Raw genomic sequence first — 13,985 nt, 5'->3', positions numbered from 1 at the left:
ACAGGAATTGGAAGGTGCCGCAAACATTCACCCCATGGCTATGAGCCATGTTAGCACAAAGCTGGACTTTTCTTCGTAAGATAATCAGAAAGACTGGCAGAGAACTGAAAAAGGGAAGAATTGTCTAGCTACAGCATTCAAGGAGATTTAAAGCCCCATCTTTGCATCATCTTTGATGCCATACCTTGTCTTCCACGGTGGCCTCCCCCTGTGGTGACAAACAGAGACCCAGAAGACGGAGAAGGCCTTGCCCAAGGGCCCAGCTGATACAGCAGTCTCAGCCGGGCTGCAGATTCCGTGAGCATAAGGGCTCCCAGAATCTATCCTAGCTCTCTGTTAAGTGGGTTCATAACTTTAGGCAGCAAACATGAAAAGCCCCGAAATGCAATGGAAGTCTTTTATGAAATTCTGTAAAAACTTGAGAAGCAGTGAGTGGCTGTTAAACAAAATGATTTGCTGAAGCCTCAAATATTTTCTTCTCTAAAATGCCTTAAAAAAAAAAAAAATCCATGGACCAGGTGTGGTGGCTCACGCCTGTAATCCCAGCACTCTGGGAGGCCGAGGTGGGCAGATCTGCTGTTAATCGCGGGTCCTCTTCAATTAGGGCACAAAGGAGATTAAATTTTCCTCGAAAACTGATGTGAATCAGCCGGGCATGGTGGTGCATGCCTGTAGTCCCAGCTACTTGGGAGGTTGAGGCAGGAGGATCACCCAAGCCCAGGAGTTTGAGGTTGTTGTGAGCTAAGCTGATGCCATAGCACTCTAGCCTGGGCAGCAAAGTGAGACTCTGTCAAAAAAAAAAAAAAGAAAGGAAGGGAGGGAAAACTGATGTGTATGGTCTGCCACTGTGGGCTTCATCTTCCATGTCGCCTAGTCCCTTCTCAAAATGAGTGATCCATGTGTAAACTGCTGATTTTTGGAGGGGGGCAGGACATTGTCCCCATAATCTTTTCATAAAGCATCAGTGATTTCACCATTCTTCCACCTAAGAGTCACCCATAAATTTGATGCTTGTTCTTGCTTTAATGTTAGCAGAACTCATGCTGCTCTGATAGGGGCCTTTTTCGAACTGATGTCACCTTCTCCTTCTTAGTGCCTCAAACTAGATCCTGTTCAAACAAGTTAGTACGAGTTTATTTTGGTGCAAAAAAAAAATTGAAATCCATGCACAGTTTTTGCATAATACACATTTTCCATGACCTTTTTGAAGACCCCCCTCCTAGTAATCACTCAATAAACAGTGATTACTGGCTCTTCTACAAGCTGACTTCAGCAGTCTGCTTTCTATTTACTTCCATTCTGTCACATTTATTACCCCAGTTAATCTCTTTAGTGTTTCATCCTGAAATATGTCAAATGTTCAAAAGAATATATGAAACTTATAATAAGATGTGAAAATTAATGGCATGAAAAAAAGTTTGCTTAAACGAACGTTTCTGAAGCCACCGGAATGCCACGTGCCCCTCTCTGATCTCATCCGTCCTCCCTTCCCCAGGCCAGGGCAACAACTACCCAGAAAGTGGAGTTTATCTTTCCATACTCTCCTTTATAATTTCACTACAAATGAAATTTTCTCCAAACCTTGTAGCATTTGTTTATGCATGTTGTAGAACAGGCAAAATAGATGGTCTCGTTCTGTCCGTATGCTTCTACAACTGGTCTCTGTCCCTCTCAACTCTGTGTGTGATTCAACCGTGGTGACACGATCCACTCTTTTCCATGGCTCCATAGAACTGAGGTGTATGGAAAATACCACCATTGACTCCATATCCATGTTTCTGTAGAGGGACATTGGAGGGGCAAAGTCTCCCCTTGTTGGCTCCTACAAACAAGCAATCGTTCTTGCGTGTGGACAGTGCTCGGATAATACGTCAGGATTGTCAGCCCCGCTCTTCAGTGAGGAACCTGAGGCTCCGAAAGCTTAGGTTACTCACCAAAGGCACACAGACTCATAACCAGGTCTTCACTCCCAGTCTTCCCCGCCTCTCAGCTCTTTAAAATCGCCCTCTTCCAAAATTGAGATATTCCCCCACCTTATGCAAGGCAGGGGTAATGACCAACCTATCTCTGTCCCCAGGATTAAAAGCCATTAGGCCGGGCGCGGTGGCTCACACCTGTAATCCTAGCACTCTGGGAGGCCGAGGTGGACGGATTGCTCAAGGTCATGAGTTCAAAACCAGCCTGAGCAAGAGTGAGACCCCGTCTCTACTGTAAATAAAAAGAAATTAATTGGCCAACTAATATATATAGAAAAAGTGAGCCGGGCATGGTGGCACATGCCTGTAGTCCCAGCTACTCGGGAGGCTGAGGCAGGAGGATCGCTTGAGCCCAGGAGATTGAGGTTGCTGTGAGCTAGGCTGACACCACGGCACTCACTCTAGCCTGGGCAACAAAGCAAGACTCTGTCTCAAAAAAAAATCCATTAGCAAATAAAAATATGTTTGCACTTCCTGAGTGTGGTTTTTGTTTTTTTTGTTTTTTTGTTTTTTTTTTTGAAGAAAAGCAGCAGGTATGTTTTTGGGGTTTTTTTGAGACAGAGTCTCACTTTGTCGCCCTGCCTCAGCCTCCCAAGGGACGAGAGGCACATGCCACCATGTCTGGCTAATTTTCGATTTTTAGTACAGACGGGGGTCTCCCTCTTGCTCAGGCTGGTCTTGAACTCCTGAGCTCAAGCAATTCTCCCTCCTTGGCCTGAGTGTGTTTGAATTAAGTTTTCATTCCATACCAGGGAGAAAGGCTAATGGAGGATTTCCAACACTCACAGACTGTGATGAAAGTAAAAGGTTTTTGCTCAACAATTACCTGTTAGAAGGGCTGTCTAAGCTCCAATGCAATCCATGAATTTTGTTCACTGATTCTCCCTGCTATGTGCCACCAACTGGTAAATTCACATAACCCAGGAACAGGCTACTCCCAAGGCCTGCAAGAACATTCCCAAGTCCAATAGAAAGAGTGCAGCTACTTACTAAGCACCTACTATGCGCTAGGCCATTCGTTACCATTAAACTTCCCAACAACCCTTCACCAGGCACCGCTATCTCCATTTTTCTAAAGAGGATGGGAGGATCCAGGCCCTAACTGGTCCAAGGTCCCATAGCTAGTAAATGGCAAAACCAGGAAAGAAAGAAGCCCAAGCCTGGAGCTCCCAAACTCTGATCTTCCTACTAAATCAACACGCCTGGAACAGAATGGTCCACCTCCACCTGGTGCCTAAAACTCAAAGGTATTTAATGTCTTAAACTAAAAGGCCTATTTTAACTTGCCCTAAGCAGAAACCTGATGGTTTATTCTTAAATCTAAAGATAGGAATTACATGGTCCCAAACAAAGATTTTAGTCCATTTGCCTATGTGGAAAAAGTATTAAATACAATAATTCAATGCACAATAGGGCACCACTAGAGGATAATTTGCGTAGCTGAGGTGCAAGTGTGTTTTTCCTATCCATAACTCAAACCTTTGTTAGACATTTTCTAAAGCCTCCATACAAAGTAACACTTGGGGGAATCAACCCTTTAGAGAGAAGGAAATTGATTTTTTTCGAATAAGAAAAAATGCTAATGTACAAAGCAACAAACATGGATGAATGAAGATGAAAAAAGAAAACTACTTTTTACAAGTCTAGAAATCCATCAAGACCCAGACATCTGTCACCTCCTGAACAGACTTTAATTTTAGAGCTTGCTTCCTTTAAATTATTTTTTTCCTTCTCTTCTCATGGTTGGATGAGTTTAACATATGCTTGGGATTTCGCAAACTCGGTTTTGGTAGGTGTGATGTCTAAGAATATCAGAAGCTATTTTATTTTTTTTATGAGACAGAGTCTCACTGTGTTGCCCAGGCTAGAGTGAGTGCCGGGATGTCAGCCTAGCTCACAGCAACCTCAGCCTCCAGGGCTCAAGCGATCCTCCTGCCTCAGCCTCCCGAGTAGCTGGGACTACAGGCATGCGCCACCATGCCTGGCTAATTTTTTCTATATATTTTTAGTTGGCCAATTAATTTCTTTCTATTTTTAGTAGAGACAGGGTCTTGCTCTTGCTCAGGCTGGTCTCGAACTCCTGAGCTCAAACGATCCGCCTGTCTCGGCCTCCCAGAGTGCTAGGATTACAGGCGTGAGCCATCGTGCCTGGCCTCATCACTACCCTTTAACACGCAATCCAGAACCTCAGGAAGGGTCACGTGGAACGAGGAGGCGTCTCCAGGCTGGCGGTGTGGACAGCACCTCTTCTGAACCCGGAGGGTAAACACCAAACAGCACGATGGTTGAAAGCCCCACAGAGATCCTCCTGCGATCCACACCCTGAGCCCTTCTTCGTGACTCTCAACCCCATGTGGAATCAGTTGTCGAATTTCTGTCTTTTGTCTTGGTCTTGGGCAGCTTTGGGAGCTGCCTTCTGACTTTTGGGCAAGGCCTCGCCCCCCTGGCAGATGCCACCGTGTCAGCTTGTTCTGGCCACTGCTCCTCCTTCCTCCACCTCCATTTCGGAGGTACTGTGTAATTTTGAAAGGACAGGTGATGGCCAGCCAACTAAACCAGCTGGATACTAATCTACTGTATGCATTAAACAGCTCCGTTGAGACTGAGAGGCAGGCCATGGTATTCTACAGTGTAAGTAAGTAATCCAAATTGTCCCATATATTTATAGTAGGAAACTAAGAACTACCTGTTTGGTTACTTATAAAATGATTTCTTTATACCTGTGCCAATGCTTCCTATTGTCAGAGGAAAGTGGCCTTGTTTATATGTGGCCTACCTACTCTAAAGGAAGAACTGATGTCCTATAGCACATAATTTTCTCCTCCTGCAAGCCTCCCTTACCAAACCTTCACTTCATATCCCCACCCAGTGCTATTTACATTCAGTTCTGTGTGTTACCTAATCACTTCTTGTATATTCATATATTTGTGTATGTGTGTGTGTTGTGTGTGTGTGAGAGAGAGAGAGAGAGAAGGATGGGGTCTTGCTGTGTTGCCCAGGCTGATCTTGAACTCCTGGGCTCAAGCAATCCTCCCATCTCAGCCTCCTGAGTAGCTGGGATGCTGGGACTATAGGTATACACCAACATGCCCAGCGTTTCCTGTGTATTTTACACATACTTTCACTCTTCATTTGCTCACAAGTTCTTTCAAATAGAATTTCTTATCTCCGAAAGCTATTCATAGAATAGGCACCCAGTGAATGCTTGAGGAAGTGATTCATTTATTCTACATTCCAAGTCACCTTCTAGATACTAGAGCTGCTAAATGTCAGCATTCTGCCAGTGTGAGAGGTCGAGTGATCTATAATCCCATTTTTTCCTGGACTTTTCTGATGAAGCAAATGACAAATGCCATAATATAAGAAAATGGTTTTATTCCTAATTTTTAGTTCCCATACAGTTTACAAATACACTTTTCTTCTGATAATACGGCTTTGCAACTAGCAAAGCAGTTGAACTAACACACCCATAAATACAGGTGGGGAGACAATTAACATCCACTAATGTTTCTCTACATAAACTATTCTTTTAATGTCATTTTTTTTTAAAAAACAATTGCAAAGAGACTACATAATATATGTGGGCAAAGAGGCAATTACGTGAATCTCTTGAAACACTAAATGTATAATAAACAGCATATTATCAACATTTACATGATTCACATCAAAATGATGACATCCTAAAACGTATTCCTTTTAAAGGATAGATTTATCAATAAAATATTACATATCTTTTAATACTCTGGTACAATACTTCTTCATATACTGCAGGAAAATTAATTGTAGGTCTAGTCATCTGCTTAATAAAGAATCCTTTTCCATTAGCTTTTATTAATAAAAGAATCACAATTAGGTCATAAATAAACAGGCAAATTATTAATTACATGATTGGAGGTTTAGGATAAAAACTGGTAAAAATTAGTTTGAGATACAGCAAAGTTATACAATACACTAAAACCAACTGTTTTAATATGCTTGCCTTGTGTGAACTGCCCATAGTGAAAAAAGGAATAAACTTTTTAGTGATGGAAGATACAACAAACTATATTTTGGAACTTATTCTTCAAGAGGAAGAAGGAAAGAGATTTCAACAAAATTAAGGGCTAATACAGACTCTAAGAAAGGCGTCTTGCAATTGGGGAGGCCGTGTGCTTGCTATATAGAAAACTTTATTCTCCCAACAACATACAGAAAATAAAAACTGCACTGGGCTTATATTTATGTCTACAGTCTAAGTTTCCCTTATAGATACTAATCTACAACAAAACACTTCACAATTGCATACCTTTTCACATTCCCCTGAAATAGAAATAACCCAAGATGTCATATTAAGTTCTTAAAACCCCCAGTAAAAGAATCCCCTAAAAATAATCTTGACCATTTTCTTGGCTGTTCCAAAGCAACTGGGCCCCATAAAGAACGCAGACACCAAGAAAGTCCTACCTACGTTTCCTCATCCCCACTTAGCCGCATTTGAAAAGTCACTGATTTCCATGGAGAGAGGACCGTAAGTGTCAGAAGGGCCACACGCTGGACACGAGGTGCCTTTTTATTTATTCATTTTTTTAAAAAAAGCTATTAAGACTCTGAAATTTGGCTTTTATTTTTTTAACCCCAATAACTGCATGCCAGATAATTCCTGCACCCCAAATATAAAACCCTATGCTTATAATTTAAAAATACTCAGCCAGCTATATGGAACATTGTGCATATTTAATGTCTACCAGCAACCTAAAAGTAGACTGCATATGTGTACCTTCGCACCTATTTTCCAGGTAACCTGATTCACCCAGTACTGACTGCTCTGGCCCTGGGCCCCTTGACTTCCTCAGACACCACCTCTTTGGAACTTTCCTTTCCACTATTTTTTTTAAACCTCAAGCTCCCCCCCACACCATCCCAGCCCTTCTGCCTGATTCCATTCCAAGTAAAGTAACCTCATCTGAGAACCTGCAATCACCTTTTACCAAACACACGACAAACCTTAGCAACCAAGGGACTGTCATATGAATCTTGTCCTGGGCATTAAGTTTATATGACAGCATGACAGCTTGCTGACCTCATGGAGGGAAATCTAAATGAAATCAATGTCCTAGAACAAAGCTGACCACGATCAGGTACTTCCATCCCACGTGCAAAAACAACTGATTTTCAGCTACAGGCAGAGACGTTAATGCAGCGGATATATCTGTACAACCAAACCCCTTGTATGCTGGTGAAAGACTTTGTCCCCAAAGTGAAGTCAAGACATTATCACAAAATTGAAGCAAAATGGAGAACGGTTCAATGTGATAATGCAATAAAAAGAACAGGATTCAAGATCCTTTTTGCAAATACTGAACTGGAATCTGTTTCTTGACAGCCCTGCCAGGAAAACAGCAGTCATGGCACTCCCCTAAGAAGGTACTCTCCGGGCCACACCTGTGTTCTGAAGTAACTGTAAGTCCAATGGGTCTTGGGGCAGGCGTGGAGGCATCAGCGGACATTCTATCTGTGAGCATGGCAGCCACTGAGCTCCCAAACGACCTCAGGGTTTCAAGACACTGAAAGACCTCAGAAAGGAATTACTGCCAGGGCTGGATCTAGGCCTTCTTTTGAGGAGCCAGAAGAATCTGAGGAGATCCCAACGTCATGGCAAAGTGGCTGTAGCACTTTATCGTCATTACAAAAGTCAACCCAGGATATTTTCATTGAAATATACTCACTGAGTGGTGATTCAACACATGAGGCAAAGAGGGGTGTCTTTGGAGAAGGCACTTAAGGTAGAACATTAGCAAATCTTACTGCTTGGCTAAAACAAAAATGAGCTAATTCAATCTGGCTGGAAGCCAGTCACGACTGCTCCTTCTCACTGTGGTCTGACTAGAAACCAGTGGCATCAAGAAAGCGTCACATTCCCCACAGTCTGGGGGTGCCCCAATGATGGGGTGGTTCCGCTCTCAAAACCCTAAACACGTCTATCCTTACAAGACCAGTTTTCCCAAGTGCTGGTTCAGAAAATATGCTCAGAGCTGGCAGAATTGGTTCATGAAGCTTCTAGAAGGCCCTCTCTTTATTCCTCAGTCTGACTTTCAGCTTATACCAGCTAGTGTAAGCAGCTTCAGCTTCCCAAGGTCACTAGCAGTTTCTACTTTTGCTAATATAGTTGGTTTTCCATAGCCCTGGCTGTCACAGTCTGTCAGACTGGCGGCCCCCCAGTGAACTGCACCTCTACTGCATGCCCTCTTCTTGAATCTGGGCTGGGCTCCTGACTCGTTTCATCACTAGGGGGCAGTAGAAGGGATGCTGCGACAGTTCTGGACTTAAGTCTTAAGGAGGCCTGGCTGCTTCTGCTTTCAAGCTCTTGGCAGCTCTGAGCTGCACATAGGGGGTCTAGGGACCCTGCTAGTGAGACCACACAGAGGAGGAGAGACCCTGAGGGCTGCACACGGAGAAAGAAGCCCAGCCATCCCAGAGTTTCTGCCAACCTGCTGACCACATGAGTGACCGCCGGCAAGGTCAGCAGAAGAACAGCTCAGCTGAGCCCAGCTCAGAAAGAACAGATGGGGTTTGGGAGGGGTCATTTAAAAATTTGGGGGTGATTTGTCAGCAACATTTGACAACCAAAAACACTAGTCATCCACAGATGCCTTTTTTCTAAATACAAGACAATTACTCAAATGCAAAGAAAATATGGCAAACATTTTCCCACCGCAACCTTCTCACTCAACAGCGAATGGTAATTGGTCAACTGCTAAGAAGAAAACACACCTCTTTATGCTAATTCATAAAAATTTTATGATTTTTTTTCCCCCCATGATTCTTTAATGGTAATGCAAAGGTAGACAGCATCTGACAGTCTCAGGCCCTGGCTTAATTATCATTTAGCCAAAAAAAGAAGCTGTCAAAATGGATTATCCACTACTGGATAAGTGATACTAAATGAAACTGTTCTCACTTCTCTGGGATGTTGTTACTTAATTTTCCCAAATCATTTTTTCTTACAAGTGTCCTATCATCCCCCACAAAGAGAAAACAAATTAAATGGGTTAAGGTTATAAAAAGAAAAACTGCCCATACCTAGAATTTGAATCCATAATTGGCAAAACATAGAGCACAATTTAACTGTTTCCTCAATTTAAAACAAAATTCTATAAAATCTATAACACTGTCTACATTGTAGAGATGATTTCTTATCTGAGGAAATGAGTAATTGGAAATCAGGTACTGTTGAGTGAAAATACAGGTCTTTACATGGTTTCAAATTTTGCTTATTAACACACAATGCAAGCCTTCCAAATCCAAATTCGTTCTTCACATAAACTTTATCTTGCATCCATTCTTGATCTTTTTAGGGAGAGGGTGAAAGTCCACATCTGGGGAAAAAATAAATTAGAGTTTTTAAGGAGCATACATCTAAAGGCTTGACAAAGCATTAAACAACTCTAAAGCAGATTCGAAGCTTTTAAATATACTACCCTTTGAAGTGGGAATTTCAACGTGAAATACTGACATTTTGAGTTTCTAACTTATTAAAACATACATCACACACTTGGGTCACAATCTGAAAAGGTAATTGACAGGGAAGAGACACACAAGATATATAAATTCCCAGCAGAGCTGGAAGGGGCGTCAAAGGCCAGGGGGTCTAGCACCCTGTGTCACACAGCAGGTCAGAAGTCAGGTGAAACAGGAACTCGGGCTTGCTAACTCTCAACCACCCGGGGCTATGTCCCGAAGCTTCCAGATCCCTACAGATCATCCCCAGCACAGCTTGGGTTAACCACCTCTAGTAAGGATTGTAGGAGCAGTGATACCTGCTCTTCACCACCAATATCAGCCATTCCTCTGGAGTAACTAGTACCCCTGCCCCTTGCAGAATTAATTCTGTTTGGTTTCAATACTTAATGAACTCTAGACTAAGTCCACCTTGGAAAAAGAAGTGCAGGGAGAGGAAAAAGGAGGCTGGTTTGTAAAACTCGATTATGGTACACTCTGCTTAAGAATGCTACAAATTATATAAACAATGAACCAATGGAGCACTTGCACTGAAATACCTATTTCTGTGCTGAAGTTTTGGCAGGTCTTCTCATCTGAAACTTTTCTGCTGCTGCATCAGGCCCACGTTTTCATAGACTCTAGCATTATCTTCTCTCATTCTGCAGAGAAAAGGAAATGCAAGACATTTACAAAAATGTAGACCATGCTGTTTAAACTTACTCGGTATTTATAAAGCACACACTGCATTCTCTGGGAACCGGATATGGTGCAGACACAGTTCCTGTGCTCAGGAGCTGCCATTTTCGACAGGGAGGGGAGACATACACATACAGCAATACAATTGCGAAGTTCAAAGTCAACTAAGAGCCTTGAGTCCCTGTGCTCTCTGGGTTTGTTTTAAGGAGGCCTGTAGGATGAGGCATATGAGTGACACCAGGAAGGGGGGTGGGACACACACATTACAGAAAGAAATGATGTTAGCTTCCAGAAGAGGAATCTGAACAGGCAAAAGCCCCAAGCAGTCAGGCAGTGATTAGAGGTCCACTCAGCCCCAGCTCAGGTTAAGGGAAGGGAAACAGCTGGTTTAGGGCCCCAGGAAAGAGCCGCAGCATCGAAGCACCCAGACTCCTTTCTACTGAGCAGGAAGGGGTGATCAGACCCGTCTAGGAGGGCAGGAACCCAGCAGCTGTGGGTGCCAGCCGGAGAGGGGCTCCAGTACAGTACGAGGGTGTCCTGCGTCTGTACCCTCCAGAGCAGACACGGGAATGAGAGGCCAAGAGCCCATTAGCCACAGGCATGCCACTGGTACTAAGGGAACCAGGACAGCTGGCTGTGTTCTGCCAGCATGAAGGGAAAGCTTTCTGGAAAGGACTCAGAGTCCACTGCAAATTACTGCAGAGAGCAATTTAAAATATCAACTTCCCCAGTCAGTCCACCGGGAAGGAAAAAAGCAGGCAGAGAGAAGAGGCAACTTAGAGGAGAGAATACTTCTGCTATATACATTCTTTCCAGGGTTAAATAGAAAGCAAATGTTAATACAAGCCTCATGTATGCTACCTAAAACATTTATATAGAATATTAAAGTCAGCAGGGGTTTAAAAACCTACATCAGAAGCAAACAGAGATAAGATTCTTAGGGGAAAATAAAAAGTAAATGTTATACTAGAGAGTGACTTTAGAATATATAGGAAAATAATAATTTACAATTGCTATTCATATCATCAACTTAAGAAATGTCCTCCTACCATGTTTTAGTGTAAACAAGGAGTCAGCAAAGTTTTTCTGGGAAGGACTAGAAAGTATTTTAGGCTCTGCACACCATACATGGTCTCTGTCATATGTTATTCTTTGGGTTTTGTTTTGTTGTTGAGTTTTGTTTTTGTTTTACAACCTTTTAAGAACCATTCATGGACTATATACAATAACAGGCCATCCCAGCCTGGGCAACATAGCGAGACCCCATCTCTATAAAAAAATTTTAAAAATTAGCTGGACACAGTGGCACAGGCCTGTAGTCCCAGCTACTCGGGAGGCTGAGGCAGGAAGATCGCTTGAGCCCAGGCCCAAGCGAGTTTGAGGGTGCAATGAGCTCTGATGACATCAATGCACTGTAGCCCAGGCAACAGAGCAAGACCTTATACTAAAAAACAAAAAATAAAAATCAGGCCCAAGGCCGGGCGCTGTGGCTCACGCCTGTAATCCTAGCTCTTGGGAGGCCGAGGCGGGCGGATTGCTCAAGGTCAGGAGTTCAAAACCAGCCTGAGCAAGAGCGAGACCCCGTCTCTACTATAAATAGAAAGAAATTAATTGGCCAACTGATATATATATAAAAAATTAGCCGGGCATGGTGGCGCATGCCTGTAGTCCCAGCTACTCGGGAGGCTGAGACAGAAGGATCGCTCGAGCCCAGGAGTTTGAGGTTGCTGTGAGCTAGGCTGACGCCATGGCACTCACTCTAGCCTGGGCAACAAAGCGAGACTCTGTCTCAAAAAAAAAAAAAAAAAAAAAAAAAAAAAAATCAGGCCCTGGCCCAGATTTGGCCTGTGGGCTGTAGTTTGCTGATCCCTGGTTTAAACACCAAAAGCAGACTTCTGTTGACTGGTGGAAAATTAGCAGATCGTAGCTATTTTGACACATTAATGGTCAACTTATTTACTTTTTTTAGCAAAGAGTCTTAACACATCATAAGAGATAGGACCTCTTGCAGTAATCTCCATCCCATCAAAAGAAACATTAGATTCTTCTTGGAGAACCACCGCTTGACATACACATCATCCTATATAATCCTAGCTAGCACAGCAATCAGTTTAGGAAAATTAAATCTTAGTTTAGACACCGTCAATACAATCCATAGAAATTGCCAAAAACTGAGACATGAATCGCTGGGCAACAGTAATGTGCTCCAGTGAAAGGCACGGGCTGCAAAGACTTGTTTTTTTGTTTTGAAAGCCTTTTTTATAGCACTACGTTCAGGTAGAAAGAATTTCCTTCATCACTACTTACTCTGCACAGGGTGGCGTTGGGGTACAAGGCGGGAGGGGACTCTGATCGCCACTGGTCTGGTCCGCTAGAGAATACTTAATATTTGTATACTCGTGCCCTTTCCTCTTGCTTTTCTGAAAGTTGGAAGAGTGCACAAGTGAGGGACTATGATATTTTTAAAGGAATAAAGAAACAAAAAAGGTATTTCACCAAGAGAAAGAGAAATAGACAGGTTACACCTCTGAGAATACTGATCGGTTGACCACATTGTTAAGGAATTCATCCCCTCAGTGTAAATACACCAGATGGGTGAAAAGTACTTTGGAACCATATAATTCAAAAGCACAGAAAGTCATGCGTTTATCAGCTGACTGTATTGAATCTAATGTACCTGTTTCTGAGCTAAAAGAAAACTCACACCATCTTTGCCACGTTAGCATCTAATCATTGATAGTTCATGTGCAACACACATAATGATTTTCAGGTGAACGGCTAGGAAAAGAACTCCAGAAATAAATTCAGTCTAAGTAGAAATGGCACACAGGAACGAAGGACAATAGTGCTCTTATCAGAAACAATAACACACTTTGTCATATCTCCCCTAACCCCTGGAGAAGACCCTAGAACCTTTCAAACTTTGTTGTTGGATCTAATGATGTCCTATGGGGGGAGGGGGCTGCTGCAGAGGCAAAGAAAATGAGCAGGAATGTAACCCCATCTCAGATGTGAAGCGAACTGTATTTGGGGAGACTTCTAGTTAGCTGGTTTATCACCCTCTCCCACTCCTCTATGGGCCTGGAAACAGCCAACTGGCTCCATTTTAGCATTACTCAGGAAAGGCAAACAGCAGAAAGGGTGGCCTTATCCAATAGTCATGTACACGTGGGAACTTTCATGCTCTGCTGGTGAGAGGGTAGGTTGGCACCATCCCTTTAGGACACAATTAGTGGCAGTAGTATTAACTAGTTAGTACCTAGTGAAAAATAAAAAGGCAACCCTGAACACCTACTCCTTAAGAAATCCTTGCACATAAGCCTAAGAGCTGTACAAGGATGGGCTCTGACATGCTATTTTTGATAATGTCCTGGCCGGGTGCAGTGGCTCATGCCTGTAATCCCAGCACTCTGGGAGGCCAAGGCGGGAGGACTGCTTGAGCTCAGGAGTTGGAGTCCAGCTTGAGCAAGAGCGAGAACCAATCTCTACTAAAAACAGAAAAATTAGCCAGGCCGTGGTGGCGTACACCTGTAGTCCCAGCTACTCAGGAGACTGAGACAGGAGATCCTCTTGAGTCCGGGAGTTTGAGACTGCAGTGAGCTATGATCATGCCACTGCACTCTACCCTGGGCAAAAGAGCAAGAACCTGTCTCCCAAAAAAAATCCCAAAACAAACAAATTTTTTAAACAACATAAAAATGACAGAGAAGGCAGATAAGAGATTTGATATACACAGAATTCCTAAAGAAGAAAACAAATAGAAAAGAACATTTCTAAAACAGGAATGTAAGAAAATGTTACTGAAACTTAAAAACAAAAACAAAAAAACCTAAA

General features: G+C 43.0%; 1 protein-coding gene across 3 annotated transcripts in view; it reads right to left on the bottom strand.

The window, feature by feature from the left end:
* Positions 1 to 5,333: 5,333 nt before the first annotated feature.
* PTPN11 (protein tyrosine phosphatase non-receptor type 11) overlaps positions 5,334 to 13,985 on the bottom strand; it is an 86,080-nt gene continuing 77,428 nt past the window's right edge. For 2 of the 3 annotated variants that reach the window (XM_012778360.3, XM_075996584.1), the window contains exons 14-16: positions 12,459 to 12,571; positions 10,013 to 10,114; positions 5,952 to 9,331 (exon numbers count right to left, since the gene is read on the bottom strand). In XM_012778360.3, coding sequence (XP_012633814.1) covers positions 10,045 to 10,114; positions 12,459 to 12,571 — 183 coding nt within the window. In that variant the 3' untranslated portion in view covers positions 5,952 to 9,331; positions 10,013 to 10,044. Of the gene's footprint in view, positions 9,332 to 10,012; positions 10,115 to 12,458; positions 12,572 to 13,985 lie in introns of all 3 variants that reach the window. The other variant, XM_075996585.1, reaches the window with a different exon arrangement.

Source organism: Microcebus murinus, chromosome 22, assembly GCF_040939455.1.
Source record: "Microcebus murinus isolate Inina chromosome 22, M.murinus_Inina_mat1.0, whole genome shotgun sequence".
Classification (NCBI taxonomy): domain Eukaryota; kingdom Metazoa; phylum Chordata; class Mammalia; order Primates; family Cheirogaleidae; genus Microcebus; species Microcebus murinus.
This window is presented reverse-complemented; position numbering and strand designations above follow the sequence as displayed.